Source organism: Oreochromis aureus, linkage group 2 (genome assembly GCF_013358895.1).
Source record: "Oreochromis aureus strain Israel breed Guangdong linkage group 2, ZZ_aureus, whole genome shotgun sequence".
NCBI lineage: Eukaryota > Metazoa > Chordata > Actinopteri > Cichliformes > Cichlidae > Oreochromis > Oreochromis aureus.
Genome location: NC_052943.1, coordinates 6,327,306 through 6,354,982, shown reverse-complemented (window position 1 = coordinate 6,354,982; position 27,677 = coordinate 6,327,306). Strand labels below are relative to the sequence as shown.

The 27,677-nt window shown below is 39.2% G+C and overlaps 4 protein-coding genes and 1 long non-coding RNA gene across 7 annotated transcripts; 1 reads left to right on the top strand and 4 right to left on the bottom strand.

Moving 5' to 3' along the window:
* The first annotated feature begins 774 nt into the window (after positions 1 to 774).
* On the top strand, positions 775 to 7,230 carry LOC120441387. Its single transcript, XR_005614043.1, has 5 exons — positions 775 to 1,059; positions 1,427 to 1,545; positions 2,354 to 2,479; positions 4,100 to 4,215; positions 6,985 to 7,230. It is a non-coding gene; the product is annotated as an uncharacterized LOC120441387 (long non-coding RNA).
* On the bottom strand, positions 1,558 to 6,266 carry lcp2b (lymphocyte cytosolic protein 2b). Its single transcript, XM_031733329.2, has 14 exons — positions 5,975 to 6,266; positions 5,602 to 5,664; positions 5,464 to 5,510; positions 5,217 to 5,279; positions 5,082 to 5,116; positions 4,957 to 4,997; positions 3,933 to 4,122; positions 3,257 to 3,358; positions 3,087 to 3,155; positions 2,899 to 2,974; positions 2,722 to 2,800; positions 2,377 to 2,451; positions 2,106 to 2,255; positions 1,558 to 1,929 (listed from the first exon to the last, which is right to left on the bottom strand). Exons 1-14 carry the CDS (start codon positions 6,050 to 6,052, stop codon positions 1,804 to 1,806), a joined length of 1,194 nt encoding a protein of 397 aa, XP_031589189.2. The 5' UTR covers positions 6,053 to 6,266; the 3' UTR covers positions 1,558 to 1,803.
* A 1,557-nt stretch (positions 7,231 to 8,787) lies between the features above and the next one.
* LOC116315145 (protein Wnt-8-like) lies at positions 8,788 to 10,778 on the bottom strand. Its single transcript, XM_031733330.2, has 6 exons — positions 10,717 to 10,778; positions 10,579 to 10,612; positions 10,332 to 10,461; positions 9,722 to 9,847; positions 9,491 to 9,633; positions 8,788 to 9,394 (listed from the first exon to the last, which is right to left on the bottom strand). The coding sequence occupies exons 1-6, from the start codon at positions 10,776 to 10,778 to the stop codon at positions 8,846 to 8,848; spliced, it is 1,044 nt and encodes a 347-aa protein (XP_031589190.1). The 3' UTR covers positions 8,788 to 8,845.
* Positions 10,779 to 11,421: 643 nt separating this feature from the next.
* LOC116315147 (protein Wnt-8a-like) lies at positions 11,422 to 13,166 on the bottom strand. The gene is made up of 6 exons (XM_031733331.1): positions 13,096 to 13,166; positions 12,947 to 12,980; positions 12,690 to 12,828; positions 12,364 to 12,489; positions 12,118 to 12,260; positions 11,422 to 11,979 (listed from the first exon to the last, which is right to left on the bottom strand). Exons 1-6 carry the CDS (start codon positions 13,164 to 13,166, stop codon positions 11,422 to 11,424), a joined length of 1,071 nt encoding a protein of 356 aa, XP_031589191.1.
* Positions 13,167 to 17,361: 4,195 nt separating this feature from the next.
* tmsb2 (thymosin beta 2) lies at positions 17,362 to 19,366 on the bottom strand. 3 transcript variants are annotated; one of them, XM_031733326.2, is made up of 3 exons: positions 19,221 to 19,366; positions 18,083 to 18,209; positions 17,362 to 17,813 (listed from the first exon to the last, which is right to left on the bottom strand). In XM_031733326.2, exons 1-3 carry the CDS (start codon positions 19,350 to 19,352, stop codon positions 17,776 to 17,778), a joined length of 297 nt encoding a protein of 98 aa, XP_031589186.2. In that variant the 5' UTR covers positions 19,353 to 19,366; the 3' UTR covers positions 17,362 to 17,775. The 3 variants fall into 3 exon arrangements, with proteins under 3 accessions (XP_031589186.2, XP_031589185.1, XP_039472074.1); XM_031733325.2 differs by having other exon boundaries at positions 18,083 to 18,187; positions 19,221 to 19,358; XM_039616140.1 differs by having other exon boundaries at positions 18,083 to 18,187; positions 19,200 to 19,329.
* Positions 19,367 to 27,677: the final 8,311 nt, after the last annotated feature.

Genomic DNA, 27,677 nt, shown 5'->3' with positions numbered 1-27,677 from the left:
TGAACCTCATTTTCAGATGGAGAACACAAAGAAGGTTGAAGAAGAAGCTACCTCTAACACCTGCATTGACCTGGTAAACATAATGAGAGAGCTAGATTCCCTTTCAAGGGCCTTGGATCGTCTGGCACGTATGTTTGACTCCCTTACTTAGTACTTCAAAAATGTCAGAAAGCATCCATTTTTGCCACTGACGTGGAGTTGCTGATCAATTTGCAAATATGCAAAGCAGATGATGAAACTCCTCTCCCAGATGTGAAATGTGATAACTACAAGGGCATTATGGGCTGGCCCAGCCTTGCTTGCCGGTGTCAGTGGTGCAGATCTGCGTGATACTACATGATGTCTGTCAAACTGTGATCTGCTGATTGGTAGATAGGAGTAACTGAAGGGTTTTACACATGGTTGTCCATCAGGGTCTTTGATGTGAGGCATGCAGCTACCTTTTTTTTTTGCCATGGGGGACAGCTTTGTGCAACTGTCAGATCAGTGTGACTTTCTTATCTGCTCACTTAAATATCTAAAAGCCTGGACCCGAATATGTATATATATATATATCTATATCTATATATATCTATATATATCTATATAAATGATCTAAAATTATGTCTTGATATAGTACATTTTTGCAATGAATTAAGTTATCCCCAACAACAAATCATACAAGGTGTACTCAACTTAATGTAAAAGTGTTTTAGGTATAATATTTTTGGACGCTTAAGTGGAAAATATTGTTTCACTTCTAAATAAATGCAAAGCCTCGATTAATGTTCATTATGTATTTCTTTAATTGTAAAATAGTCACACCAATAGTTGTTATCTTTTCACCAAGCTTATTGCTGATGGTCTTGTAGCCCATTCCAGCCTTGTGCAAATCTCCAGTATTGTCCCTGATGTCCTCTGATAGTTCTTTGGCCTCGCCCATTTTGGTGGAAGACATTAATTCTGTAGACAGGTGTGCTTCATATACATAATGAGTTGAGATCAGGAGTATCTATAATTGTTTGACTGATTAAGTGTCACATGGGGACAACCTGAGTTCTGGCTGGATTGTATGCAGGGGTAATTTTACATATACATATCTCACTCAGTTTTTGGTCTAAATCTTTTGACTTACTTGAGCTACCTTGCTAAGTCCTGATGTACTAAATAAAGGAAAAATGTTTCCATCAGCACACCTCTCAAATTCAACTAATTTGGCTTGCATTACGTTGCTTTGTAAATGTGGGACACATAAACGTATGTTGCTGTCAGTCACACTGAAAGAGTAGTGCTGTTTGAAATAGCAAGACAAACGAGAAAGCAAGCTAATATGTCAGTGCATGTTTTGTTTTTTGTTTTTAAATTCAGACTGTGTGTTTTTAAAGTGTAATAATATTTGATAGAACTGACACAGCTGTGAAACAAGATATTTGCTTTCTGCTGGCAGTGCGAACCCATCAGAGACAATGTGATCTGATCGTTTGTGTTGGCCACCCTGACAAGTTGGCGTCTCTAAAAATCCAAGAGGCAGTGAAGCAGCAGTCCTCAGAGGTGTGAATAAAGGAGGTAATGCTGTGCTCATTTGTGTACAAACTGTGACCCATGTTAAAAAAAAAAACTCTGTGTTTACTAAAAATACAAGTGAGAGCAGCACAAAGATGAATTACATAACAATGACCTTTGAGAGTGAAAATTGTGACATTTGCTTTACATGTTCTTAAAAAGATTTTGAATAGGCCACGCATGCATGCATGCACACAGATTAGCATATATGAGCACAGAGAAAGGTGCGAACACGCACATTAAGCTTGTCGTCAGTGCTGGTCAATGTCCCGTAGGGTGCAGCAGACAACTCTGGGGATGCTCTTCATGACTCTGGTCTGTGGCATCAATGAGCTGCAGTGGGGTGTGTGTGTGATGGGTAATCAGCTCCTTCACCCCAGGGAAACTCTGAAGCACAAACAGCACACACAAAAAATGACAGGGACCTAATGACGCAGTGCAGCACAACTTAGCATCACACATTCCCCGAGGCGTGCCGCAAGATGTGAACTTATCAGTTTACTTTAAGCGAGCATGTTGATTTTTTTTTTTGTAACATTACGCTGTCATTGCTTCCAGTTTACCTTGGTGTTTTTGAGGCCACTGCCGAGAGTGTAGCCGTTGCCTTGGTGACGGATCTTAATGTTGTAAACCTTGTCTTGATACAGCAGCATCAGGGTGAAGGGGTGCTCGACTGAGGCTTTAGAGCTGTCCCTCACCACAAAGGCACCATCCTTAAAGATACATATGTGTAAATACACAAACCCATACATTCACATTATGCATCCAGTAACATTTCAGATGTGTGTGTGTGTTTATCTGTCTGCTTTAGAACAAGAAGGTGCAACATCTAACCTTGTTGACCTCCCGAAGAGCAGCTTCAGCTTGGTGTCTTGTCAACTTTCCTCCATACCAGCTGGAATCCAAGCCCTGAGCGCACCATGATAGAACAGTCAGTGTAAGTGTGGCGCTATCAAAGACAGTTTCAGTTAGTCAGGCTAGTTAATAAAAGGCAGTTTCTTGAGCTCTCATAGCAGATATAAGCATCTCTGTTGTTCTTTCTCTTTGTACAGCATTGTGATCTGCTGTTTCCTTTCAGAAAGTGCTCATGATCTATAATAAAACCTTAATTGGACCATTGGGTTTTCTCACATTTAAATAAATAACTTTACACGCTTTAAAATTTATTTATTTTTTAACCTTTTTTAGTCTTGGTGTCGAATTGTATTCTTCAGTAGATTGTGTCACTATTGAAGGTTCTGGAATTAATTTACTTGGCCTGAAAGAGGAGAGATTCAACAAACACAATTATTAAATAGTTACACTGAATTAAAGTGAAGGGCTTTTTATGCTCATAAATTGTTCAGGCTGTTCTACCTATTGGACACATCAGTAGGCACAGGCACCTTTGGATGATGAAATTTGCTGATAGTATCCTTTACAGCACTGCCCTCTTGTGGACATTGTTGATGGTGTGAAATAGAAAGGGTAAACATTGAGACAACAGCGTAACACTTTTGCAGGACACCTGCTATAACTATTCCAGCATGTTGTAGGCTGCATACTTATTTTTGGAATGTCTTTCTGGGATGATCCAGGCTTCTTGCTCCGGTCTATGTGCACACTGGCAGGCACTTGTAAATTAAAAAAAAAAGGAAATCTTTCAATGAAGTTGGCGTACAACACTCATCATAACTGGTAAATTCAGCTTGTTGATTCAACACATTTTTGTTACCTGCTGGTTTTAACGGTCTTTGGAGGATGTGATCCCCCCTTGGGGTAGATGGCAGTGGAGGTTTGGAGGTTCTTTGAGAGAGTGCTGGATCAGGAAGAGGCTCTGTGCACATGTTATCATACATGCAGGACACATTAATGCCAGTTCTGGTTTCAAAGCATACTAGGTAAAGGAGGAGCAGGAGAATTAGCTACTTCCAAAAAATATAATAAATAAATCAAATAGTCAGACCTCAGAAGAAATTGAAAAGTGTAGGTAGGCATAAAATGCTGCATAAAATTCTCATCACAGAAACCTGTCGCAGAGCTACATTTTCAGTGCTACAGCCTCAAAAAAAAGCTGCATAATAATGTTAGCAAACCACAAATTTGAAGCCATTCCTCTTCTTACCGGTGAGTCACACTAGTCAAAGCAAATGTCACTGATTGGCGCCACAGTCTTGAGTCAGCCTGGGGGTAAAGTGTCTGTTTTGTTTGGCTTGAAATTAGTCTTTGTTTTTGTCAGTCTTGTCTCAGATTAATCTCTGAGCAAAAATAAGGCTGCTCTACCCATACAGACAAGTCTAATATAGTCTAGTATCTCTGTGAAAGTGTCCCCAATTCATATAGGCACTGAGATGCTTTCATATATAACTGCATTTCTTTATACAGTATTATTCTGAATTGCTGTCCTTTACCTCTTTGACAGTCTGGAGGTTTTGGCCCTCGGGGAGGTCTTGGAGGCTTCGCTGGGTCTCCAGCGGCAGGCTGCTTGTACTTTGCTTCGCTTGTCTTGTCCTGTCCTGGTTGTTGCTCAACTACACTGCAGTTGTAATTCTCTGCTTCGTGTTCTTGACCCTCATAGATTGGATCATCGCTCTCATTGTCCTTACCGCAGCCCGGACATGTGATGCAAGCAGAGCGCATGAGTGCAACTCATGACAAAAGCAACTTTTTAAAAGTTTTCACATGACGTATTAGGTGGGTAATTAAGCTGATACAATCAACACTCAATAGCCACTTTGTTAGGTACATATGTACAACTGCTTGTTAAAACTCAGGTAATCACGTTACAGCAATGCATTTAGGCATGCAGACATTTTGAAGGCCACCTGCTGAATGTGGCATGATTGTTCGCGACTTGTCTGAGTAGTTCAGAAACTGATGAACCTTTGGGATTTTCCCTCACAACCGTGTAAAGGATTTACAGAAAATGGTCAGGAAAAGAGAAAATATGCAGTAAGTGGAATGTCAGAGTTCAGAGGAGGGTGCCTTTTCTGTTTTGAGCTGATAGAATGGTAACTGTAACTCAGCAGTAATTCGATACAACCAAGTTATGCAGAAGAGCATCCCTGAACACACAGCACATTGAAGCAGTGGGCTGCAGGAGAAGAAGACGACTCCTGTCAACTAAGAACAGGAAACTGAGGCAACAGTTCAGACAGGGTCATCAAAGTCGGGCAGTAGAAGATTGGAAAAACATCTCGTCGAGTTTGGCTGCTGCACCACGTCACAACGCTCAGATCCTCTCAAACTCAACCATTAGAATCAGAACCAACAACTGCAAAATGCCATCATGTAAACATGGACTAAAATCTCTGAGGAATTTTTCCAGCACTTTGATAAATCTATGCCACAAATATTAAAGTGATTCTGAAAACAAAAGGGGGTCCATCGAGCAAGCAAGGTGTGCCTAATGAAGTGGCTAGTATATTTACTTACAAACTCATCAGATTCCCAAACGTCTTCTTCTTGTACAAATACTGTAGTGAAATAAATTGTAAAAAGAGGACTGTCAAGCCTTACAAAAGATGGTAGCACAGTGTTACAGACACGGTTGAACTGACCTTTATCTTGTTTCAGATACTTCAGTGGTTTTGATCTGGACAAAAAAAGCAGACAGGTTTAGCTTTGATGTTCGGTGAGCAACTGTTTTAGAGTCAGCTGAAGATATAAATAGTGTATGTAGTTTACACGCTTACTTGTGACTAGAAGCCTTCTTGTGCTCTTCTTTGTTGATTTCAGTTTTTATCTTAGTAATTATTCTATAAAGGTGCAGCATAGAGACATCAGTATCACTATATTATTTATTGATTTAGGGTCCAAAATACTCAATACAAAAAAAAAAAACATACAACCAAACAATATGATGAACCTTTTAATGTCTTCAGAGATATTAACTGATGGGTAATTTGTCAGTATAAGAAATACACTTTCAGTCAGACTTACGGGACAAAGAGGCAGGGGAACATTTGCAGGTCACACTCTGTCATATTCTACATGACATGGAAAGTTAGAAAGCCAGATTTATTGTGATTTCAGAATAATAAAAAATGAAAGGCGTTACACACACACACACATACTTACCATAAACTGTGCTCCATCTATGCTGCTCTTTGTCACTACTCTGTCACAGCCTGACAGTTTAAGCTGAGAAGAGAGTGAGCACTTTTAAACCATGCAAGTTTTCTTGTATGTTTGGTGTTTTCCTTAAATTAGCGTGAAGCTAATTATCAACACCTTATCTACTTTTTAGATAAGGTGTTACTAACTAAAACAAGGCGTGAATGAAAAAGCAGGAAATATATATTTTTCTTGGATAAAAACTGAGCTTTTGTTTTTGCTAATTATGCAGTCCTGCTCATCAGATGTTCTTAAATAATGTTAATCAAGAGACTACAGTAACTGGAAGGTATAAACATCTCTACTTTCACCTTCAAATCACAGTTTTAATACTCACCTTCCGCATGTAGTCCGCTAGAGTTTGGGGATTCCATCCCATCACCTCTGCTTTAGAGGGGACGTTAGAAAAATTCATTCTTGTCTGTCGTGAATGATAACTTGCACTTGAAAACACAATGACTTTACTTGCCAGCCATCATCTTACTCGTCACTGTGAAATGATCAGTCTAAAATTACCCCTGCTTAAGCACACTTTAAGCATGCATGTGTTTTTTTTTTACCCTCTCACCTATTGTGTAAGAGAATAAAAGGCTTCTGTGGTCAGAAAGCTATGAATAGAGCATGCATGAACTGCAAATGGTCGATCTCTAAACACAGAGGCTGTTGATTTCATGTCTAACACATGGTTAAGTCTGCTCAAACTCAAACTATATATATGTATATGTACATACATATATATATATATATATATATATATATATATATATGTGTATATATATATATATATATATATATATATATATATATATATATATATATATATATATATATATGTATATATATATATATATATATATATATATATATATATATATATATATATATATATATATATATATATATATATATATATATATATATATATATATATATATATATATATATATATATATATATATATATATATATATATATATATATATATATATATATATATATATATATATATATATATATATATATATATATATATATATATATATATATATATATATATATATATATATATATATATATATATATATATATATATATATATATGTATATATATATATATATATATATATATATATATATATATATATATATATATATATATATATATATATATATATGTATGTATGTATGTATGTATATATATATATATATATATATATATATATATATATATATATATATATATATATATATATATGTATGTATGTATGTATGTATGTATGTATATATATATATGTATTTGTAAGCTTTTATTACCATTTGTGTTCGGTCTTTTTTCCCCACCTGCAGCTTGTGTGAGACCTCTTGGTATCTCACACCCTGGTGATAGAGGAGGGCAGCAGTGAGAAGGGGTGATCAATCACGCTCAGACCCCCCTGAGCCACTCTGGGAGAATACACGAGTTCCCCTGGGGGGTCCTTGTGGCAGAACCCCCTACCTGTGTTTTCTTCTTTTGTCCTGAATTGGAAACATACCCCTGTGACATGTAACTGCCACCAAATGTGGTATAAATAATAAAAAGAAAGTGATGAACCACTTTTGTCTAAGTGATAGGTCAATGTAAGTTCTTCCTTAAAAAAAGATTCCTTTACTGAGTCTAAAATGTTTGAAATGCTAAAATCAAAAAACTGCTGCAAGATAAATAAATGCAACTGAGTGGGTAAAGAAAAAAAAAAAAGTCAAATGCAGCGTCTGCTCAGGGGCATCTCACTTTTAGAGTGGATCCAAGCACAGCTGAGCATCATATGGGAACAATATGGCACCAGTAATGTATTCACTAGAGAGCAGAGATAAAGCATGAGGGCCTCCAGTGGGGCAAAACCTTCATTAATGCACAGCAGGACAGCATGGGAAATACGGGACATCCCTAGAGGGGAAACAGACAAATGGGAAGTGTGGGAGGGAGCGTTTCGGGTCGCTGAGAGTGTTACTTGTTTGCTTCTGCAGCCAGGGATTTAACTTGATGTTATGCTTCTCTGACCCTTGGTTGTGTTAGAACCCAATGTTGTCCCAAAACAGTACATCAGCTAACAGTAGTCTGTTTATTTGTACAGTTGTGTAACTGTTTGCCACAGTGTTCGTGTTTAGATTTAATATGACATGCCTAATTTCACATTGCAAACATGGGTTAAAACTGAATACGGTAAGTGGAATGCATTTGCTATTTTGCCCCAGGTCTCGGGGGCTTTACGATGTAGAGACACCAGATAGTCTGATAATTCATGCCAGAATTTCTCACTTATCTCTGTGTTTTTATTGGTGCAACAGTAACTGGTCTATAAAGATAGTGAAACAGACCTGTCACCAGACCCATAACTGTTAACATTCCCTCCCCCTCTGCCTTCCCCTCCAGCCATGGACCCCCTGAAGAAGGTAATATCCATGCCATCACTCATTTAGTGGAATCAGTGGCAGATTTATGACACATCCAGCTGAGAGGCAAGGTTTTGGAGATATAGGGGGTACAGGAGAGAAGGAAGTAAATGAATGGCTCCTTTAAACACTGACAAGCCAGTGTGGAGAGATAGATCTAATACTAATACCTAATTATTTGAAAATGATAAGATTAGAAATCATCTTGCTTTTCAGGAAAAAAGTGAGTCATGCTTTTATATAAGTGTCTGATTGCATATACAAGATCCATGTAACAGCGAATAAACACCAGGCTTTAGCTTTAATGTGTTGAGATACATTTGCATTCCATTTGGAATGTGACAAAGACTAGCGTGGGCATTGATGTCGCCGATTACCAAACCAAACACCCTGTAACTTGAATGGTGGAAGCGCTTCCCTAATTTGTCTTTCAAAGGCTCTTTGCTCTCTGAATAAAAATCAATCCACATTGACATCAAAGTGGTGGTGGATAAACGCTGGATCGACACCTCGGTGTGGTGTAAGCTGCACGATGTTATCCCTGGAATCCCCCTTTTAAAATGTATGCAGTTGATTCTTATTATGCGCGTGCGCGGTGTCAGAAACTCTGATGGCCCTCTTCTAGAGCAAAACTGAAATTGTAGATAAAAATGTTTAGAAGTTCTTTTTTTAAATTTTTATTTTAATTACAGAATTCTTAATAAATAGACAGTGGGATATTATACACGAAAATGGGGAAAGTGCAAACAGACAAATCCATAAACAAATCCAGTCGTTTTCATTTGGGTCCACGATCTCTTCGTCTTCCATCCCCACCGTCCTTCCTGGCGCACACGTGTTTGACTGTAACGTGGGCGCAGTCCTCGCAGTGCACCTTACAGCACCAGTGGAATTTGCAGTTACAGCTACTCATCACCTCCGTGCGCTTTTCTTCCACTCTCAGGCCGCATTCGTGACACAGCCTGCGGCAGCTCCTTCTTTCCCCTTGCGTCAAGCCCTGTCCGTGCAGCAGACACTCCCTGCCCTCCGTGCCGTGCGCCCCCAAGCTGGCGTTCTTTCTGCAGTAGTCTGGAGAGTCCTGTAGGTAGATGAGCTCTGACTGAGCGATGCTGCCGAGCGCGTCCATGATGGCACCTTGGATGTCCGCGCTGTTACCGGCATTCATGCGCTTTTGGTCGATGTCCAGTTTTTCAGCGTGACTGTACTTGATCCTCAAGTAATTGCCCACGGCTCTGAAATCGGACAGCTGTGTCCAGCAGGTTTTGACACTGCAGCTCTCAGACATTCCGTGGCATCTGCAGATACGCGTCATTGTGTCTTTTACGGCCTGTTGGAAACAAGGTTCTGTTAACGGCTGCTGATGCCTTAGAGCTGAGTGATGAAGGATTAGTATAGAGTTGCGTGTCGTTTGAGAAGAACTCACCAGTCGGCCAGCCGCGTTGTTGTGGAGGTTGACAGCAGCCCTAGAGTCCTGACCCGTCTCTTCCGCATCCACGTACTCTTTGGAAATCCTCTCTCCAAACTCCACGTTAGCACTGCAGCCACCCCACAACCATCCGCGACCGCCTGCACGACACAGATTTGAATATTTAAAGATTATTAATTAAGAACTGGGATTTTGACAAATGGCGCGGTAACTCGTACGATTACTCACCAAGCTTTCCGTTCTTTGGACCATCGCAGCCACAGTTTTCGAGTTCACCAAGACTGCAGTTCCTGGTCAGAGTGTACATGACCCCTGCTGAACTGATAGCATGAACGAAAGCCGTTTCTCTGGTGGCTGAATGAGAGGAAACATACAAGGTCTACTGCCACAGCCTCTTATAGGAAAATACATAACCAGCATTCATTAATAACGTACGTGTTGGATTGTTTTTATTATAATTCCGTGATATTTAGGGCCATACTGCAAAGGTACAAAGAAAAATAAAGTGGTATAAAGGTCAACATGTCCAAAGGTCACCAACTAAATCAGCATCAAAAACATGAAAAATAGATACAGATCCACATCCAGGGGTGTGCATGTGCATATTCAAGCACGGGTAAAAGAGTATTTTAAAGACAGATCTGGCCAGGGGGGTAGCAGAGATTGCAACAAGTGTAACAATAGTTCTATAAAGATATTTTAATTGATTTTATTAAAACATAAAAAAACATGTAGAAATACTGGAAATTACTTTTTGCCAGAAAAATCTGGCAAAAACCAATCATTTGTTTGGAAATGCCGAATAAAACTTGAGGCTCAATAGAAAAACAATAACTACCTCGTTTCAGTCCTTTAAGCTGGGTTGCGCTGTCGGGGCAGTTCCATCGATCCCAGGCAAACTGGCGTTTGCACTCCTCGACTCCAATCTGTGTGCCCACCTGCACGCTCTTTGCGTAGGTGAGATAGTCCTGCAGAAGAGGCAGTGACAGTCTCTCCTTTATTTTGTTTTTATTACATTTGAAATATGAAACATTTGAAAAATGTTGCCACAATAAAAGCAATCAAATAGAGGTAGATATATATACCTTTGACCCCGTCATCAGAAAATTGCTTGCGACCCTGAGAACAACAATAATAATAATGATAATAATAAAAGTCATATAATTCTGTCTTGAGTTCATTTATTTTAAAGTATGCATGCAACTAGTGTATACATGTCTTACCAAGCGTATCCAGGATTGATTCTACACGAAACAAACAGCAGCCAAAAAATTGATTGCGCCATCTTCATCTGTCCCGTTATCGTTATCCCGCTTATAGAGATGTAAGTATTTTGACCCCGTGTGCTGCAGCTTTGTCCTTTACTTGACTGAGGACCTTGTTCTTTGTCTTGGAGACCCGAGAAAGCTGATTGGGTGACTGGTTCAGGAGACGCCTATTCGCACTTCAAAGGTTGGCATTAGGAAGTAATTTATTTACTTCCCAAAGACTGTATGACACCAAGGCATCCGCATATAAGAGTGAAAGACTCAGAATTTTACCACCGACAAACTAGGAGGCAGTGACGTGTATTGTATAAAAATATTTATTATTTTAAATAATTATTAGGTAGACTTTTAAATATTAAACCAATTTCAGTAGTCACACTTTATAAACAGCGAACAAACATCCTCGGAACTCCCAACACTGGGACTGTTGCTCCAATGCTTGGAGATTTTGGTCCACAAGACGAAATTTGACCTATACACAATCCATTCAAGACTAAAGGGGGGGAAAGGTGCTTTAAATGACTTCAGCTAAAATTTAAATAACATTCTCATGATGCAGAATAAATTCTGATGTAGCTCGTAAATATAAAACTGATTAATATGATGAAAATCATATTTATCGAATAATGTGAAGAGCTCAATTTTTGCAAGAGATCCCCGTCACTGTTGATGCGCACTGTTCCTGCCTTTTTTGTTCTTTTTCTTCCCACTTTTGTGCGCACAAAAATATTTGGCTACAACTCGCTTGCATTTTTCACACTTGACTGTGCAACACCAGTGAAATTTGCAGTTGCAGCTGATGAAAACCTCTGTGCGCTTCTTCACCACTTTCAGGCCGCATTCATTGCACAATCTGCGGCAGCTATTTTTCTCCCACTGGGACATGTTCTTGTCCTCCTTAAAGCACTCCCGTCCCTCTGTACCGTGGAGTCCGAGGGTCTGGTTCTTGACGCAGTAATTTGGAGAACTCTCCAGGTAAATGAGTTCCGTTGTAGCGACGCTCAAAAAAGTGTGCGTGACTGCGTCTCGGTTGTCAGCGCTGTTCCCTGCTCTCGCCGCTTTCTTGTCCATTTCCAGTTCCTTTGCATGTTTGTACTTCATCTTCAAGTAGTTACCCACTTCTCTGAAATCGGCCATCTGCATCCAACAGGTTTGGATGGTGCAGCTTCCAGATACTCCGTGACATTTGCAGGCTTTCCTCATGGTTGCTTTGATTGCCTGCGAGAGAAGAAAAGTTTTACCAAAAAATAAACACAAAGCCAAACAAAAACAACGATCTCGTTTTTCATTTACTAAGCTGTGTCAGAACACTAGTGACATAAAACAAACGTCAATAATAGTAAGATCAAATCTTACCAGTCTGCCTGCCTCGTTGTTATGCAAGTTGACCGCTGCGCGCGAGTCATGCCCATCTTCCAGCGCATCCACAAACTGTTTTGAGATCTTCTCCCCAAAAGCCACATTGTCACTGCATCCTCCCCAAATCCACCCTGCACCGCCTGAGACAAAATAGCACATGACGTTATTTCGCTGCAGGAATACAAGCCAATTTCAGATCGCTTCCTGTAACCGTGGATAGAATGCTATGGAATACATGTTTACCTGGCTGTCCAATTTTGGAGTCATCACAGCCGCAGTTGTCAAAATCCCCAGCTGTACAGTTCTTAGTGAGTGTGTACATCACTCCGGCGGCGCTGATGGCATGGACGAAAGAAGTTTCCCTTGTGGCTAAAATAAATAACAAAGAAAGAAATCCGGGTTGTTTTACTTGGATATCCAGTTTGGCACGATTAATGCGTAACTGATGAGTTCTAGTGCTGTGCGTGAAAGGCACTTTACGCACAGGCGCTTCAAGATTGCTGACAAGAACGACCACACGGCCACACTAATTTTGGTTGCCATAGATATGATCCAAAAAGAGTTCTTACCACTCCGCAGGCCGTTATGTGGGGACAAGGAACGCGTGTTCTCTGGACAGTTCCACTTCTCCAAAGCGAATTGGCGTTTACACTCTCGTATCCCACTCTGTGCGCCCACTTGCACACTGCTGGCATAGGTCAGATAGGCCTTGGATGAGAAAGGAAAGGAAGTTATGAATATTAATGTCAGTGCTAAATACATAGAATCTGGCTGGAAGGAACAGCTTTTACGCAGCACTCATTCTTAAAATCTTAAAATCATTTACCTTAGGTCCAGTCATCAAGAAATTATTCATGGTCCTGTAGAGGAAAAAACAAAGATAGTCATGTTAAACCTGTAAGTTATTGTGCCAATTGCAAACCCATAGAAACTATAGCATTTAAAACTTTCTTCCCGAGAGAAAAAAAAGCATACCAAGCAGACGACAGCTGAAAAACACAGCACAGGAACAGAACCAAGACTGTAGAGAAATTCATTGGTTGCATAGCGTGTGTATTCCAAGCAGAGGCCAGTGTGACGTATTCCAGATGTGAGCGCCAAGAAAAGAAGGAGGCGACTGAAGTTTGTTGCCCTACTCGGCGCTCATGATATTTATATGGTCGTGCCCCCTTTGACAGACAGATTTGTCCAGCAAGTAACATTTTACTGTGAAATGCGTCAACGACATTGGCTGGGGCTTCCCATGGACAAATAGGAACTGTCGGTGCATAAGTGCACTTCAAAGAAGCAACGCAGACGAATTCACCTGTTGTTCCCAGGCTCTGATGGTAATTATTAATACAAAGTATATGCATGGATTTAAAGTATATGTATATGTGTCAGTATATGTTAGTCCATGTGAGCACTACGTATAGAGTAATTAAAACCGTCTTCTAATAATTCCCCGGACTTGGAGATATTTGAGAATAAAAGCATTATTTTAGACTAATAGAAGATCATAATTCACACAAAAGTAATCTCTGTATGTTCATTGTATGTTCAATTGGGTTCATTGTGATGATTATTGTTGATGTTCACAAATGTGCACACAAATAGAAGATAGCTTAGCTAAAAGATAATATAAATAAAATCACTGGAACTCTGTTCTGAATGCTGAATCGCGAGGCTTGTTGTGTAGTTGAAACATTTGGGAGATGGCACCAGTATCCCACGGGGACTCAGAGTACTACAAAGCCTTACAGCTTTTCAGGAGTGACAGTATATAGTCATGTAAATACCGCCTCACACATCGGCGAAATTGGCACCGTTGTGATAATAGGATAATAGATGTTTCCCTGGGAAACAACTTGGTGCGAAAACAGTCTGGAATTTACACGAGTAAAGACACATAAGACACGTAAGGGCTGTGACAATTAAAATGTAGCATTGCAAGGTCATTTTATTACATAATATGTGTAGTTTGACTTTTGACCAAATATTTAAAAAACAAACAAACTGTAAATTGTATGTAGGCTTAAGTATTGGATGATCCTTTCAGGCTGATCAAGTTTAATCCCGCTGATTCGCTTTCTCGCTTTTGCCCACATAATCATGTCCCTCATCAAGGGATCATCACCACCAGTTTCTGTCTTTTCATACTTTTACTTGCGACTTGGTCAGCGGACTTGTCAGATCCCATTTAAGCCACTCAAAATCCCTTAAAACAACAATTCACTCAGCCTGCACAAAAAGCGGAGAGGTGTAGGTGTCGATAATCCCCACTAATTAGATATCAGCTAAGGTCGTGACTGAAACCTACAGCTCCCCTCCCCACCCCCGGTCTGACTTACTCTCAAAAAGCTGAGAATAGTAGAGAACAGCTTAAGGCAATAGGGACCCTTTAACGTATTAATGGGTTTACTGATAGAAACAATCAATCTGGGCGTGTCTACATGACGACTTAAGTATCGAAACTGTCAGGACTACAGATCAGGACAAAACACCTGGCTTACCGGGTGACATTTTAAAGGAATATTGCAGAGGGCACATTTCGGACACACGAGACCAGTGAGCGTTGGTGAATGGTTTGCAGTGTGAAGTACGAGAAATGGGTCTATCAAAGCTCGGGAGGTGACAGGTTTGACAGGCGGAGGCAGGGTGGCAGGAGCAACACCCACAGGCGGAGATTTGGGGTTATAAATCACTGATATTGAGTTTAGGGTGAGTTTAGAGTGGTCATTCTTGCTGTCACCGTAATGTTTACTAAATAATTCTGAACATCAATTTAGAAGTCAAAACATAGCTGTAACCAGTGCCTTTACAAGAATATTGGGAATATTGGGAATGAAATTATTTTTCACAGCATACTCAGTTTTATGGTCTTTTTTCTTCCGATGCAGGTGATGCAATCAAATCTAACAATACAAATCATTACGTGCTATTGTAACGGTCAACAACACCCCCATTTCCATTTAGCGCTATTTCTGTGAGCTGCTCCATTTAACTTTAATATTTAAAATGAAACAATCATTGCAACAGGACAAAAGGCTGTCAGTTAAAACAATACATACATATACTACGACTGTGGATGCATTGACAAAACTGTCAGCTTTGTTGACTGACTTTTTCTGCAATTTTAGTTGATTCACCGAGCTCAGCAGCAGACGTGTGAAAATGCTGATGTCTACAATCATGGTTTGGAAGTCCTAACTTGTGGATGATGGTCAGAATAGGGATGATCTTTGCATACAGGAGTATGGCTGTTTCGCTGTATCAATGCGTCACACTCCTGTGTGCATCATCAAGTGCAATGGCAACAAACCTTCATAGCAGGGTTTTCTAACTGAGGCATGTCCCAAACAGCAGTCCCAGAGCATAACTGCAATTCAATAAAGTTGAAATGAAGCTGCAGATCTCATTATTGCAGGGAATTCTGACGTTGATGATCAGACCTGTGTTTAACATTGCTAAGAAATGTTTGTAGGGGTTGTCTTCTGTCTCCTGTAAAAATCTTACACTCGTAATTCTCTTCATTTTGAAGTTATTTAGTTTGTGGTAGTTTTCACACTGAAACCGCAGTGCTTGATTAGATCATCCCTCTGTACACTGTTACAAATGGAAGCTGAGAGTGAACATCAGCTTTCTGATATTTTTTGACCATGTGGAGACACATTTTTATCTCCACATGGTCAAAAAAAAATATTTTTTAATTTATTAGTGACTATTTCTTCAAATGTAGTCTACAGTTTGTATTTTTTTTTGTTTTATATTTTTGTTACTTCTCACTTAATTTCCCAAATCCTTCAAATGGAGTCAGTAAGCGCTTTCAGGAAAACTAGTTTCTTTTAGCCACTGGTACTAACATTCACTTAAATCTGGCGCTTACCTTTTGAACTAACAATTAATTATATTCTATTCTAGAGCCAAGATTGACAGATTTGTATTGGTTTAGTCCGACTAACACCATAAAACCTAAAGCTGTTCTATTTATTACATGAGCCTGAACCCCTGAATAGTTAGCACCCGTTTTCTTTAAAAAAGGCTAAATGAATTATTGTTATGATTATTATAATTGTTTGTTATTGAAGACAAATTATTTTGTCTATCAGTCAAGTAATAGCAAATAAGACAAGGTAGCCTGAAATGTTAGCCATTGTGATAAACAAATATGAATAATTTCTAATTCAGAATTATTCTGAATAGTTTCTCAATTACTATATTTCTATTTTCAATATTGTTTTGTGTGTGTGATTAATTTATTATTTAATTTATTAGTTCATGTTTAACATTTCAAGAGTCAGCATAAGGGCATAAACAGGCTACACAGCTGTTTGAGGCCTCCACACCACCAGGGGAGTCTCACGCTCATTAAATGTCACACAAAACTAGCGGATATATATATATACGTATATATATATTTCATCCGTGGAATATCAATTTTGATCATATAAAACAAAAATGAGCCTTTAAGTAAGGTGAGCTTGGTTTATATTGTATGTAAACCAAAGGCATTATGGTTAGCAGCCTACCTTTAGCTTACTAGTCAGTTATAACAGCCCAGAGAACATGTGTGGTCTTTGTGTTTGGATTATGTTCCTAAATAACGATGATCATTTTAAAAAGTATGTCCTTAATATTTGACTACCATTGTCCCATTATGAAAGAGGCCTTTTGTTCTATAGACCAGCCTTATTTTGGACTATATGCTGTTACATTCCAGCATTGTTACACCTCAGTTAGCTTGACGTTTTAATTTTTTAAACCTGCTTTTACTGCTTGATTAAGATATTTCCTCAGAAGCTCTGCTGAAATATTTCGGAACATAAAAAATAACATCTGCCTATGGTGCTTTCCAGCGCACTATAAGCCACGATAATGGTTTTGTTAGACGTTCAAAGCACCAAAAATCAAGCATGGACCATATATTGTTAACGCTAGCGCTTCTGTGGGGGATGGCTTCGAAATCAAATTGTGCTTAAGGCCCCATGAAACCTTGGGCTGAATAGCCCTGATTAGCCACTAGAGCTATGTCTTGTGATCCCAAACCTTATGCTGGTTTATTGTAATCACATTAACATTAGCACTCTAATATTCATTAGTAGGTAAAATGTACACCAGTACTATATTACAATTTTTTTTTGTATATTTTAATGTGTGAGTCATTTGTTTTATTTCTTTGCCTCATAAATACAGTGTGTGTCCGTGTTTGTGATTGTCTTCATTTGCACAAATGTAAAAACGAGACATCAAGATGCACAGGACTGACTGGTTCCATGTCTTCATTTTTATTTCATAAATAAAAGTAAAAAGTTGATTAAGAAAACATCCCACATGATTTAACTTCAATTACTCCCATGTCCATAACCAACTCCCCACCAGCCCTATAGCCTGGATGCCTGCCTGTCTCTCTGTGCTACATCACTACACCACTTCCCAGTTTGGCAACATTGGAGACATGTTAGCTATACGCCAACAGCACAAGACAGGCACCCAGGCTGGAGTTTTCATATTGGTTACAGAGGCCCCCTTGTGAGGATGCCATATACCCTTACAGCACCCTAGGGAGCTTAAGAGCACCCATTTCTGAAGACAATGAAAGAGATTCAAATACTGTGATAATCAAAAGAAAGTGCTTTTTGTTGCCGCATCTCAGCTTCTTTTCTTCGTGTGCTTGAATCAAGGTGTGGCATCGCCTTTCCTCTCTTGCTCAATGGCTAGAAAAGAAGAGAGAGAAACACAACCGTTGGTAGGCTCTTGTTCAGTAAACGTGTGAGAGGATGCTGCTTTTTGATTTTGCTGTGTATAACTGTGTGATGACATTGCAGCTGTTTGCTTCAGTGCTCCCGCTGGCTGACAATGCGGTCTCTCGATAGCACAGGAAGTGATGATGAGGAGCTACTGACAGTAACAAATGATTGCAGACGACGAAGCCTTTGTGGCTTCAACAGTGATCAGAAACACACAGTTCACAACGAGCACTCACTCTCTTTGGTGGGCAGAGGGTTTTTCTCTTTTGTCTCCGTCTTCTTCAGCTTCGTCTTGTCGAAACGAGCGATCTCGGTCATGTCAGGCTTGTCAGACATTTTGGCTGGCAAAGGTGAGAAAGATACCTGAGCACACACATTTGACCTTTCCTGTCAAGCCTTAAATTGATAATGCAGCATAATGTGATCAAAATCATTGTAGCAATCTGAAAGTTCATCATAGGAGCCATTAAATCTGTAAAAGCTTTGTCTAGCCTTTAGCATAAGCTTTGCAATCGACTGTACATAAAGGGAGTGGCTACTACATGTGCTGCTCAGACTACATCCACATGGATGAACATGGGTGGTGGCTGCCTCCCACACAGCTTCACATTGGCTTCTCAAAAATGTAGATGTAGTCAGCATGTGCTTGCTTTCACCCAGCTGTATTTTCTTTCCTTTGTCCCTGATTTTACCTCTCTAAGGCTAAAGTCTTTGTTCTCTCCCTCTGCATCATCTCTCTCTCTTTCTCTCTCTCTCACCCTACTGCATCCACCCCTGCAGCCTAGTGGATATAGGCAATGCTCCACAGGCTCCACTGCAGTCTTATTCCTATGCTAGCCTCAGGTCTGACTAATCTGCCTTTCACAGTCTAGCCCAGTCATGCCTGTCTGAACTGCTGCTCTGTCATAGTCTTCTGTGGAGATATGACAAGCCCACAAGCCTGCAGCAAGTCATTTGCAAACCAAGCAACAGCAAAATTCTCCTCACTAGTGTGAATTTGAATGGGGCCTAGGAAAATCACTTTGACAAAGGAATAGATATGCTTGGCACACATCCAGAATTTTTAAGGCACACTGAGTCATTTCTTTATCGCGACATGTATATACACTAAGCTTAGCATTAATATTAATTGCAGCAGTGATATTCTCACCATTTCCGATTCATTGTTAAATCAAATAACCCAAATAATTTGCAATATTGTATCTTTATCACTATGACCATCAGTGTCCTCAACATCCCTTTTTCTACATCATTTTCTCTGCTGCCATTGCCCATCCAGCCACACCCCAATCCTTTGTCTGAGTCCTGGTAAAAAATGAGAACCAAAGAGAAACACAGAAATGAAGAGCATACCAAGAGATGAATCTTTCTTACCGACGTTCCACGAAGCAGTGGGCTAAAATCCACCGGCGGAGAGAGTAGGGAGGGACAGCGATAGAGAGATGGAGAGAGGAGAGCGGCAAGGAAGCTGAGTGAATCTGCCGGTGTGTGGACGCCTGCCTGCATCCAGGGTGTGGGTATAAGAGAGAGGGAGGGGAAGAGAGAGAGGTGGTGGTGGTGGTGAGAGAATGACTGAGAGCTTGGTCAGCCTCCCTTCATGTCATCAATATTAATGTTCTCAAGGGGAAAAGAGTAAAAGGAAAGCAAACACTAACATGAAACAGCTGTTTTGTGTAGATCATCTAAAATTAAAATGATTAATTATTCATCTAATACAATGTGTTTGTTATAGATTGCCTTAAACCCTGTTTTGCTGAGTAAGCCGGAGACACAGTGCACGAGATGCTATAAAGGGGAGTCGAGCTGCTTCTATTGCTAAACACGATGGCATTTAATGAATGTGTATAGTGTATTTCACTGAAAAATGATATATGTTATCACTGTACTTATTTGTTTTTTTCATTTGTCACTATAGTAAATAATAAGTATATCATTATATCAAAGTTCACTAAGTAATAGCGGTTTATTTTTACTGAGACATGCCATGGACTAATGCCACATTCCAGTAAGTATCACAGGGTGTCTTTGCTGTACATGGTCTAAGCATCTGCAGTGGTGAATAAATAAACTGTTACACATCTTGTGCATGTTCTCTCAGTGCCTGTGTAATAGTGTGAGGAAAGTACATGTTACCATTAGCAGTCACATCTAACTTTGATATACTTCTCCCCAAAAACCACTAAAACCACCAAAACAGGAAGTAACAGGAAAGAGATCACATACAGTTATTAAAACACCCAGTACTTATAACAGTAACACCTAGTATTTCCTGTTTTAGAAAGATGTGAAACCGTACCATGGAACTGTATACACTAATGTACAATGTACTAATGTAATGCACACTAATGTAACTTATACTGACAGTATATCAGCAGCACTTAAAGAATTAAAAACAAACAAACAAAACAAAACAATGGAAATTTGCATTTGTCAAAATAAAAGTCGCTACTCTTCTGGACAGACAATAGCCTGTTTATATCATAGCACAAAAAAATTCTATATTCATTCTCTCTATATATTCAAATATTTAATGGGGGGGGGTTATGTTCTTTAATTAAAAAAGGTTTTGTACTTAATAAAATATTTGACTTTGGGGTTTAGTGGGTTTAGATTTTCTTCTTTGGTGTTTAGTTTTTTAACAAACTAGACTGTGCTGCATCATTTTTGTGGTTTATGATTGTGTTTTGTTTAGTTACCCCTGTTGTGTCATAGTTGTCTGATCAGCTATTATATATGTCCCTGTATCTCATTTCCGTTGGTTTGTTGAGTTCGGAGTTCTCTGGGTTTAGTTTTGTTTCTTTTACGTCTTTTATTCGCTCAACATTTATTACTTTTTAAAATATATATTTTTGGGGGGTTTAATTAATTAAAAACCAATTTTTCTAATAATTCCCGTGATTCCTGCTGTTTCAGCTTGGTCCATCACAAACAACAGCAACAACAACAACAACAACATTAATAATAGATATTTTATTTCTTAAAGCATTATTACTTATGTAATTAATATTAATAGTTTAGTTAATTTTGATATTTAATCAAATGTACTGTATGCTTTTCTTTAATACACTTTACATCTTTTATCCCAAGTATAATCCACATTATTACTTCAAAGTTTATATATCATCATGTGACTCTGGTGTCACAGAAATTTCAAGTAAAGATTTTATGTGTTGTACTTCTATAATTAACCCAAACTCCATCATTTTGACCCCAATATGAAATAACTGAAATAAACACACAGCTGGCCAGCCAGGAGATCTAATCTCTCTGGAATGCCTTGGGTCTACCCTGGGGCCTCCTTATCTCCTCCTTCTAAGGCATACCAAAAACACTTCATCTACAAGATGCCCAGGAGCCATTCTGATGCCTGAACCACCTCCAACTGGCTACTTTGGATGTGGACGCATAGTGGCTCTACTCTGTGTCCCTCCCAAATCAACAAGCTTCTTATCTTATCTACAACAGACAACCCAGACATGCTTCAGAGGAAGCTTGTTTCTGTTTGTATCCATAATCTCATTCTTTCAACTATCCAGAGCTTGTGATCACAGTTGAGCGTCAGAACATAGATCAAACTGTAAATCAAGCTTCATATCCACATTACTGAAGATGCCACACCAATCCATCTGTCAAACCTCCCCTCAAACATACATAACATCCTGAAATACTGAAACTCGTCATGGACACTCCACCTTTTTCCACATGAGAACCATGCAATCAGACTTGGAGGTGCTAATTCTCATCCCATCTGCTTCACACTCAAATGGAAAGTGTTCCAATGCAAGCTGGAGGCCGATGAAGTCAACAGAACCACATCATCTGTAAAAAAGCAGCAATGACACCACTGAGCCTTCCATCCCCCCTCATCTTGGCTGGGCCTAGAAATTTTGCCCCAAAATATAATGACAACAATCAAAGGGAGCCCTTTCTTCCCAATCTGACTTATTGCAGAAACAATTACAAGCATCTAAAACTAATCAAACTCAACAGGCAGTTATGGCACATAGTTTTCCCCATACTATGCTCAGGGTGTGCTGACATGTTACAGGAGGAGCAAACAGTTGGTGCCTCCCTTTCTGTGATTTGGGAGCAAAGTTAAACACCATTGTTGAGTAGATTTTCCAGCTGAGCTGAGTTGAATGGTCAACAGGTGGAGTTTTTCCTCACTCCCGAGAAGGTCATCGCTGCTTTGATTGGGGCTTTTAGGCTACGTCCACACTAGCCCGGATAGATTTGAAAACGGTGTTTTCGTCTTCGTTTTCACAGAGTTGTGTGTCCGCATTGAGACGGCTGAAAACGCTTATGTTCCAGTACTGTGCATGCGTAAAACGCAAGAACATTCGACCTGCCTCATTTCTGTCTGCCGGTTATTTACTTTCTGGCTCTTTGAAACGTTGCAGCAGAATGTTGAGGAAAAGCACCGAGTTGTTAAATGGACTAACAATGAGGCGGAGTTGTTGTTGGGAGTAACACAAAAGTACAAAATTGGTCATATGACTAACATGCGTCATCGTTTTAGAAAGTCTGCATTTTTGCTGTCCACACTGCGATGTGACAGCACCGTTTCCAAATGTATGCGTTTTCGAGAGCGTTTTCAAATCGCTGCATTTTCCATCAGCGAAAACGCCGTCTCAGTGTGGACGGCAGGCCAAAACGGAGAGAAAACGATGCGTTTTCAAACGAAAACGCATTAGTGTGGATGTAGTCTTAATGTAGTACTATCAACTCTCCTTTTCATGTGTGGCAGACCAGGTTATGGCCCAACTCTCGGGTACAGTAGATCCAGCAACTTCTCCACCATAATGATAACTTCCCGTATGTGAAGTTCCCCATCCAGAAGATGAAGTCATGGTTGGCACAGTTGAAGTATTTGTTCCTTAAAATGACTGACAGAGTTTCCCTACCCCCTGGATACTGTGCATTACTCCAATTTAGAACCCATGGCAAATATATTAACTAAATATTAACTAAATACTGTAAATAGTTCCATCTATTAAAATTGCAAAGGTGGAATTAAGTGCTTTTGACCAAGGTACCCTGGAGCACCGAGTTGTTAGTTACACACCGGAAAAACAAACAGAAAGCAGACACAGAAAAAAAAGTCCATCATTAGGAACAATGTGGCCAACTAAGTTATAAAAATTTGGATTGATAGGATGCAAAAAATAAAATAAAAACACCTATGATGAAAAAATATACATCTGTATTCTGCATGCATGTATTAATGTCAATAAACTGGTTCTTCTTGAATTTTTGTAGTGCTAGGCTGAAAACAATATTCCACTATCCTTTAAACTAAGAGGATTAATGGGGCAATCATTAGTCATTTCTTATTCATTAGCAGCTGTATGTGGGTGGCTTTATTTGCCACCTAACCCACTTTGTGCTCAAACAGCTCTTGATTACATCATACACTAATAAAGTTGTGATGTGAGGAGCTCATGGTCCTTTCCTGACATCATGAAGCCCACTGCTCATTCCAGAGGTACGGTTACAGTCTGCTGATGGCAGCTGCTGAGGAAACCCATCTCAAAAAAGAACAGCTCATCTCCGATCAGCACGGATGATGAGTCAACATGACCTGGAATGGAATCAAGTGACTGGATGTAAAATGACATCATTCATAAATTTTTATTCTTTTATCCCCAATAAATACTATCTACAATTTCTTTTTCTTTTTTTTGCACATCTCTCCCTCTTTCTTGCTGTATATTTTATGATACTTATAATTTTTTGGCATATATGTCTTTCCTTAATCTATAGTGCTGTACCAATGTCTTGAGCCACCTTTCAATCTATTTTGCTAGGAAAATGAAAATAGATTTTTTGTACAATTCTAACAAGGTTGAAGTCAGTATTTGGTATTACCACCTTTAGTCTTTAATAAAGCCTGAACTCTCTCAGGCAAACTTAGCTGCCTGTAGTAGTCAGTGGTATTGGAGGCCAGTCCATGAGTGATAGTGTTCAATGGTTTGTTTTTCAATCCAGATATATTTTTACTGCAGTGGTAATTTTTTTTTTTTTTGCATCATTAATATGCTACAAAAATAATTTCACATTTCGCATTTCACACTTTCAAGATGGTACTGCATGGTGGATCAAAATCTGACAGTGTTTTTCTGCATCATAATTCCATAAATTTTGACAAGATCCCAAACATCACTGGCTGAATCGCAGCCCCAAGCCATGACAGAGCCTCCACTGTGTTTTATAGATGGCTGTGTACATCTCTCCTGACCTCCTCTGCACATAATGATGATTATTTAAACTAAAACTTTTACCTTTGTATTCCTCACTTCATAACATCTGTTGCCACAGATTTTCTGTCTTTGGGAATCTCCTTGTTAGTGCAAAATTCTATTTTTATAAAGTAAGATGGCTCAAAACTTTTGCACAGTATGGTATGAGTGGTATTTCTGATTCTTCAGTTACTGATAACATGTTGCTAATCATATTTACTTTTGCTACATTGTGCTATGAATTCCCTGCACCAACATATAGTATGATACATAAACACATCAGCACTTAGCTCTTTCAGTCTGAGCCCAACCCTTGAAATGATGCGGTGATTTAAGCAAAATGATGCTTACCTCTGGTAATCACTGTGTTAATGTGTGACATCACATTACTGGATGACTTTGGGCTTTACTGGATTACATCAACGTTATATTAAGATCACTGTCTCTAAAGTGCTCTCTGAGGAAACTACAGCACCACCTACTGGCTGAAGTCTTGAGGTTCTTCATTTAGCCAGGTCCATTGTGCATACAGAATTGAAAAAAAATTACAACAAAAGTAATCATATCTTGCACCCTGGTTATGCTTAGACTCTACTTAAACCTTGCTGAAACCTACATACAGTCCCTAAATAATCAACACTATCCTACGTGAATGCCTTCTGGAGCTCATTATATTTCAATGCTCTTCAAGTCACACACTGATTCAGCCTTTCAAGCACATCTTTCTAATAGGCTGTTTGTTTCCTTGTAATATTGTGAAGTGGGAAGAAGATTTCTGACCTTCTCTAATTTGTCCAGGCCCTCAAAATTAACCTTTTTGCTTGAAATGTTATATCTGAGGGTGGGAGATGAGACACGCTCTGACAAAGGTCAGCCTTAGAAGCCAACTGACTTGTCAGAGAAATCTGACATCCTACTTCCCGTTGATGGGTGGTAATAGACCAGTACACCTTTTGTGGGTTCAAGTCTGTGTTTGTGCTAGAGTGTTTAAGTCAATGATACCAGTAGGGAAGAGCACATACTGAGATCCCATAGGAAAAAATGGCAGCACCATACATTTCTATTCTATAGATGAATAGATAAATGATGGGTAAGAACTTCTTTTTTCTTTTCTCTCTCTCTCTCTCTCTCTTTTTTTTTTTTTTACATCCAGAAAGGCCTGTTCTGACACATTAAAACAATTATTTTCTTTGCACTAAACACAGGATGGCAGCACAGGACTATTTACAATTTGTAGGCTTAAAACTAAAGTGAAGTTAACAGCCTATGAGGGACCACCAGGGTGCAGTCATCCCTCAGCACTAACCAACAACTGGTAACAACTTAAATTGTACTGTCACTGACTATGTACATATATATGTATATGTATATGTATATATATATATATATTCCCTCTCCCACTTACTCCATACTTGTTTCTTAAAAGCAAGAGTTTGAAGCCAGTTAGCTCAATGGTTTCAGTATGACACTATAAGATGACAGGAAATTAGTAAAAAACTGAGCCTCTAGTAATTATTGTCAATTCTGCAGAGAAGCTTCAAGTACAGCAACATTTACAGTAATGGCAAATAACCATGCTGCCTGTGGTATGAACTACAGTTCTGTGACTAAATTGCTGTCAGGCTGTTCGTTTACAGCGGCTTCTTAAATTCCTGTTGAAGGTTAATCACTGTCAGCCAGTTAATATGAGAATACTAATTAAATAAGGTTAACAGGTTGGGAATTGGTAAAATCTAGTATTAATTGGTTGGGGAGGGCAGAGGTGGGTAATTAAGTTTACACTACATTTTATTCCACGTGTATATACTATGCATTCATTATAATTTGCTGTACAGAATCAGTTTGGAGGCATGTTTTGTCATTTTGGTCATAGTTTGTGAATGTTTGAGTATGCTCATCTGTCTTTGCTTGTGGGTAGAAGAGAAAGTAAAGGTAAATATGAAGCTGTGGCTAATGGATACAAAGGATAGGTGGCATTTAATAATTTGTGCTGTCAACTTTTGTCTTCATAACTTTAGCCTTGATGAATTTAATGTTTGAGCACTGTACTTTGCATAAAAGAACATCGTCCAACCCTTCTCATTATTTAGTTGCTTTCAGATGACTAAATGTAACGCAGCAGTTGTTGGAAGAGGACAAAGGAGACCCATAGTATAATTAGAACCTTAGCATTAGCATAATCAGTATTTGAACATTTTTCAATAGCATCCGCTATTTAATTGTACAAGCCTTTTTCCTCACCTGTTAGCTTAGTACAGAGAGAGAACAGCACACACAAAAGCATATATAACATGTTGAGGTTGTGTCAAAAAATTAGCTTTAGCACTGGTGGTAGGATGACTTTGTTAGCTTTTGTCAGTCTTTGTCAGCCGCTAAGTTAAGCGAGTTGGGTTTATATTTAGCCAAGCATTAAAACATGGTGGTTGCATCAGTCTGAACCACAGACAATATAAACGACAGATATAACTTCAGGCTTCTGGAAAGTGAAGACAAATTGCAAACGTGCATTGTTTTTAAAGAGGAGGGTAATGAATGTGGCTGAAAAAAGACTTTCAGACCGGGAGAGAACTGCTAACCATGTGACATTAACTGGACTGCCACTTTAGACATAAAAATGTGTATTCCCCAAGTGACTGGCAAAAATATTCATGTAATAGCTTTTTCAGTGTTCTTTCCCACTTCCCTTTTCTGGGAGGCAGTGGGGAGGTAAAGTGTACAGCCCGATCCGGCGGGGAGGTGTGGGAAGCCAGATCGGGCGCCCCCCTTCCGGCTCTCCTCTCTGCTCTCTCCTATCTTGTCTGTTTTGTCTTACTTCTCTATATCACCTTTTCTATCCCTATGAAGAAGTTTGGCTCCATAAATGCTAAAGAGGTAAGTATTATTTCTCAGTTGCAGTGAATAGATAGGAGAAAATAAACTGTAGGAAACTAAACAGAAGAAAGAAGAACTGAAATAACAATTTAACACAAACCAGTGACACACTCCAGGGCCTGATCAATCCTGGCAGGGCCTCCTTGGATGAGGGTGTCTAGTGATAATGGCCGAAACGCCCGATGAATCCAAGGTCCACTGCTGACGATGTGTCCCAAATCTTAATACGATAATCTAGATCAGATCTCTTATCCCCCCCAAAAAATGGCAGATTAGCTTGGGTAAAAGACCGAAATTTGAGACACACAACGATGTGTGCTGCTGGTAAAGTTTCTGCGCTGCCTTTTCTCATAACAGCCACCCCTCAATATTCTATCCATATAAAGCAATGCAATATTAGGGACTATAACATCTAGTCCTCTTACTGAATTTGATTACTAGCGGATTGCTAAATTTTCCTGTAGTTCATAAAAGACACACTGACATATCTGCAAACACTTGCCAATACTCTTCAAGCAGTGGCAAAACTGTGAAAAGTGTAACACAAACTGGAAATGGAGTAAATGTTAAGCCTTTTAAAACATGTTCACTGCAGTACTGAGGCACAACTACTGCTTTGCAAGCAAAGATTTTACTACCATTCTGCTTGTAGTTAGTGAGTGCTTGCAGTCAAGTTGGCACAATGACTGCAGTCTGTTGACAGCATCAGTCATAAAGAGGA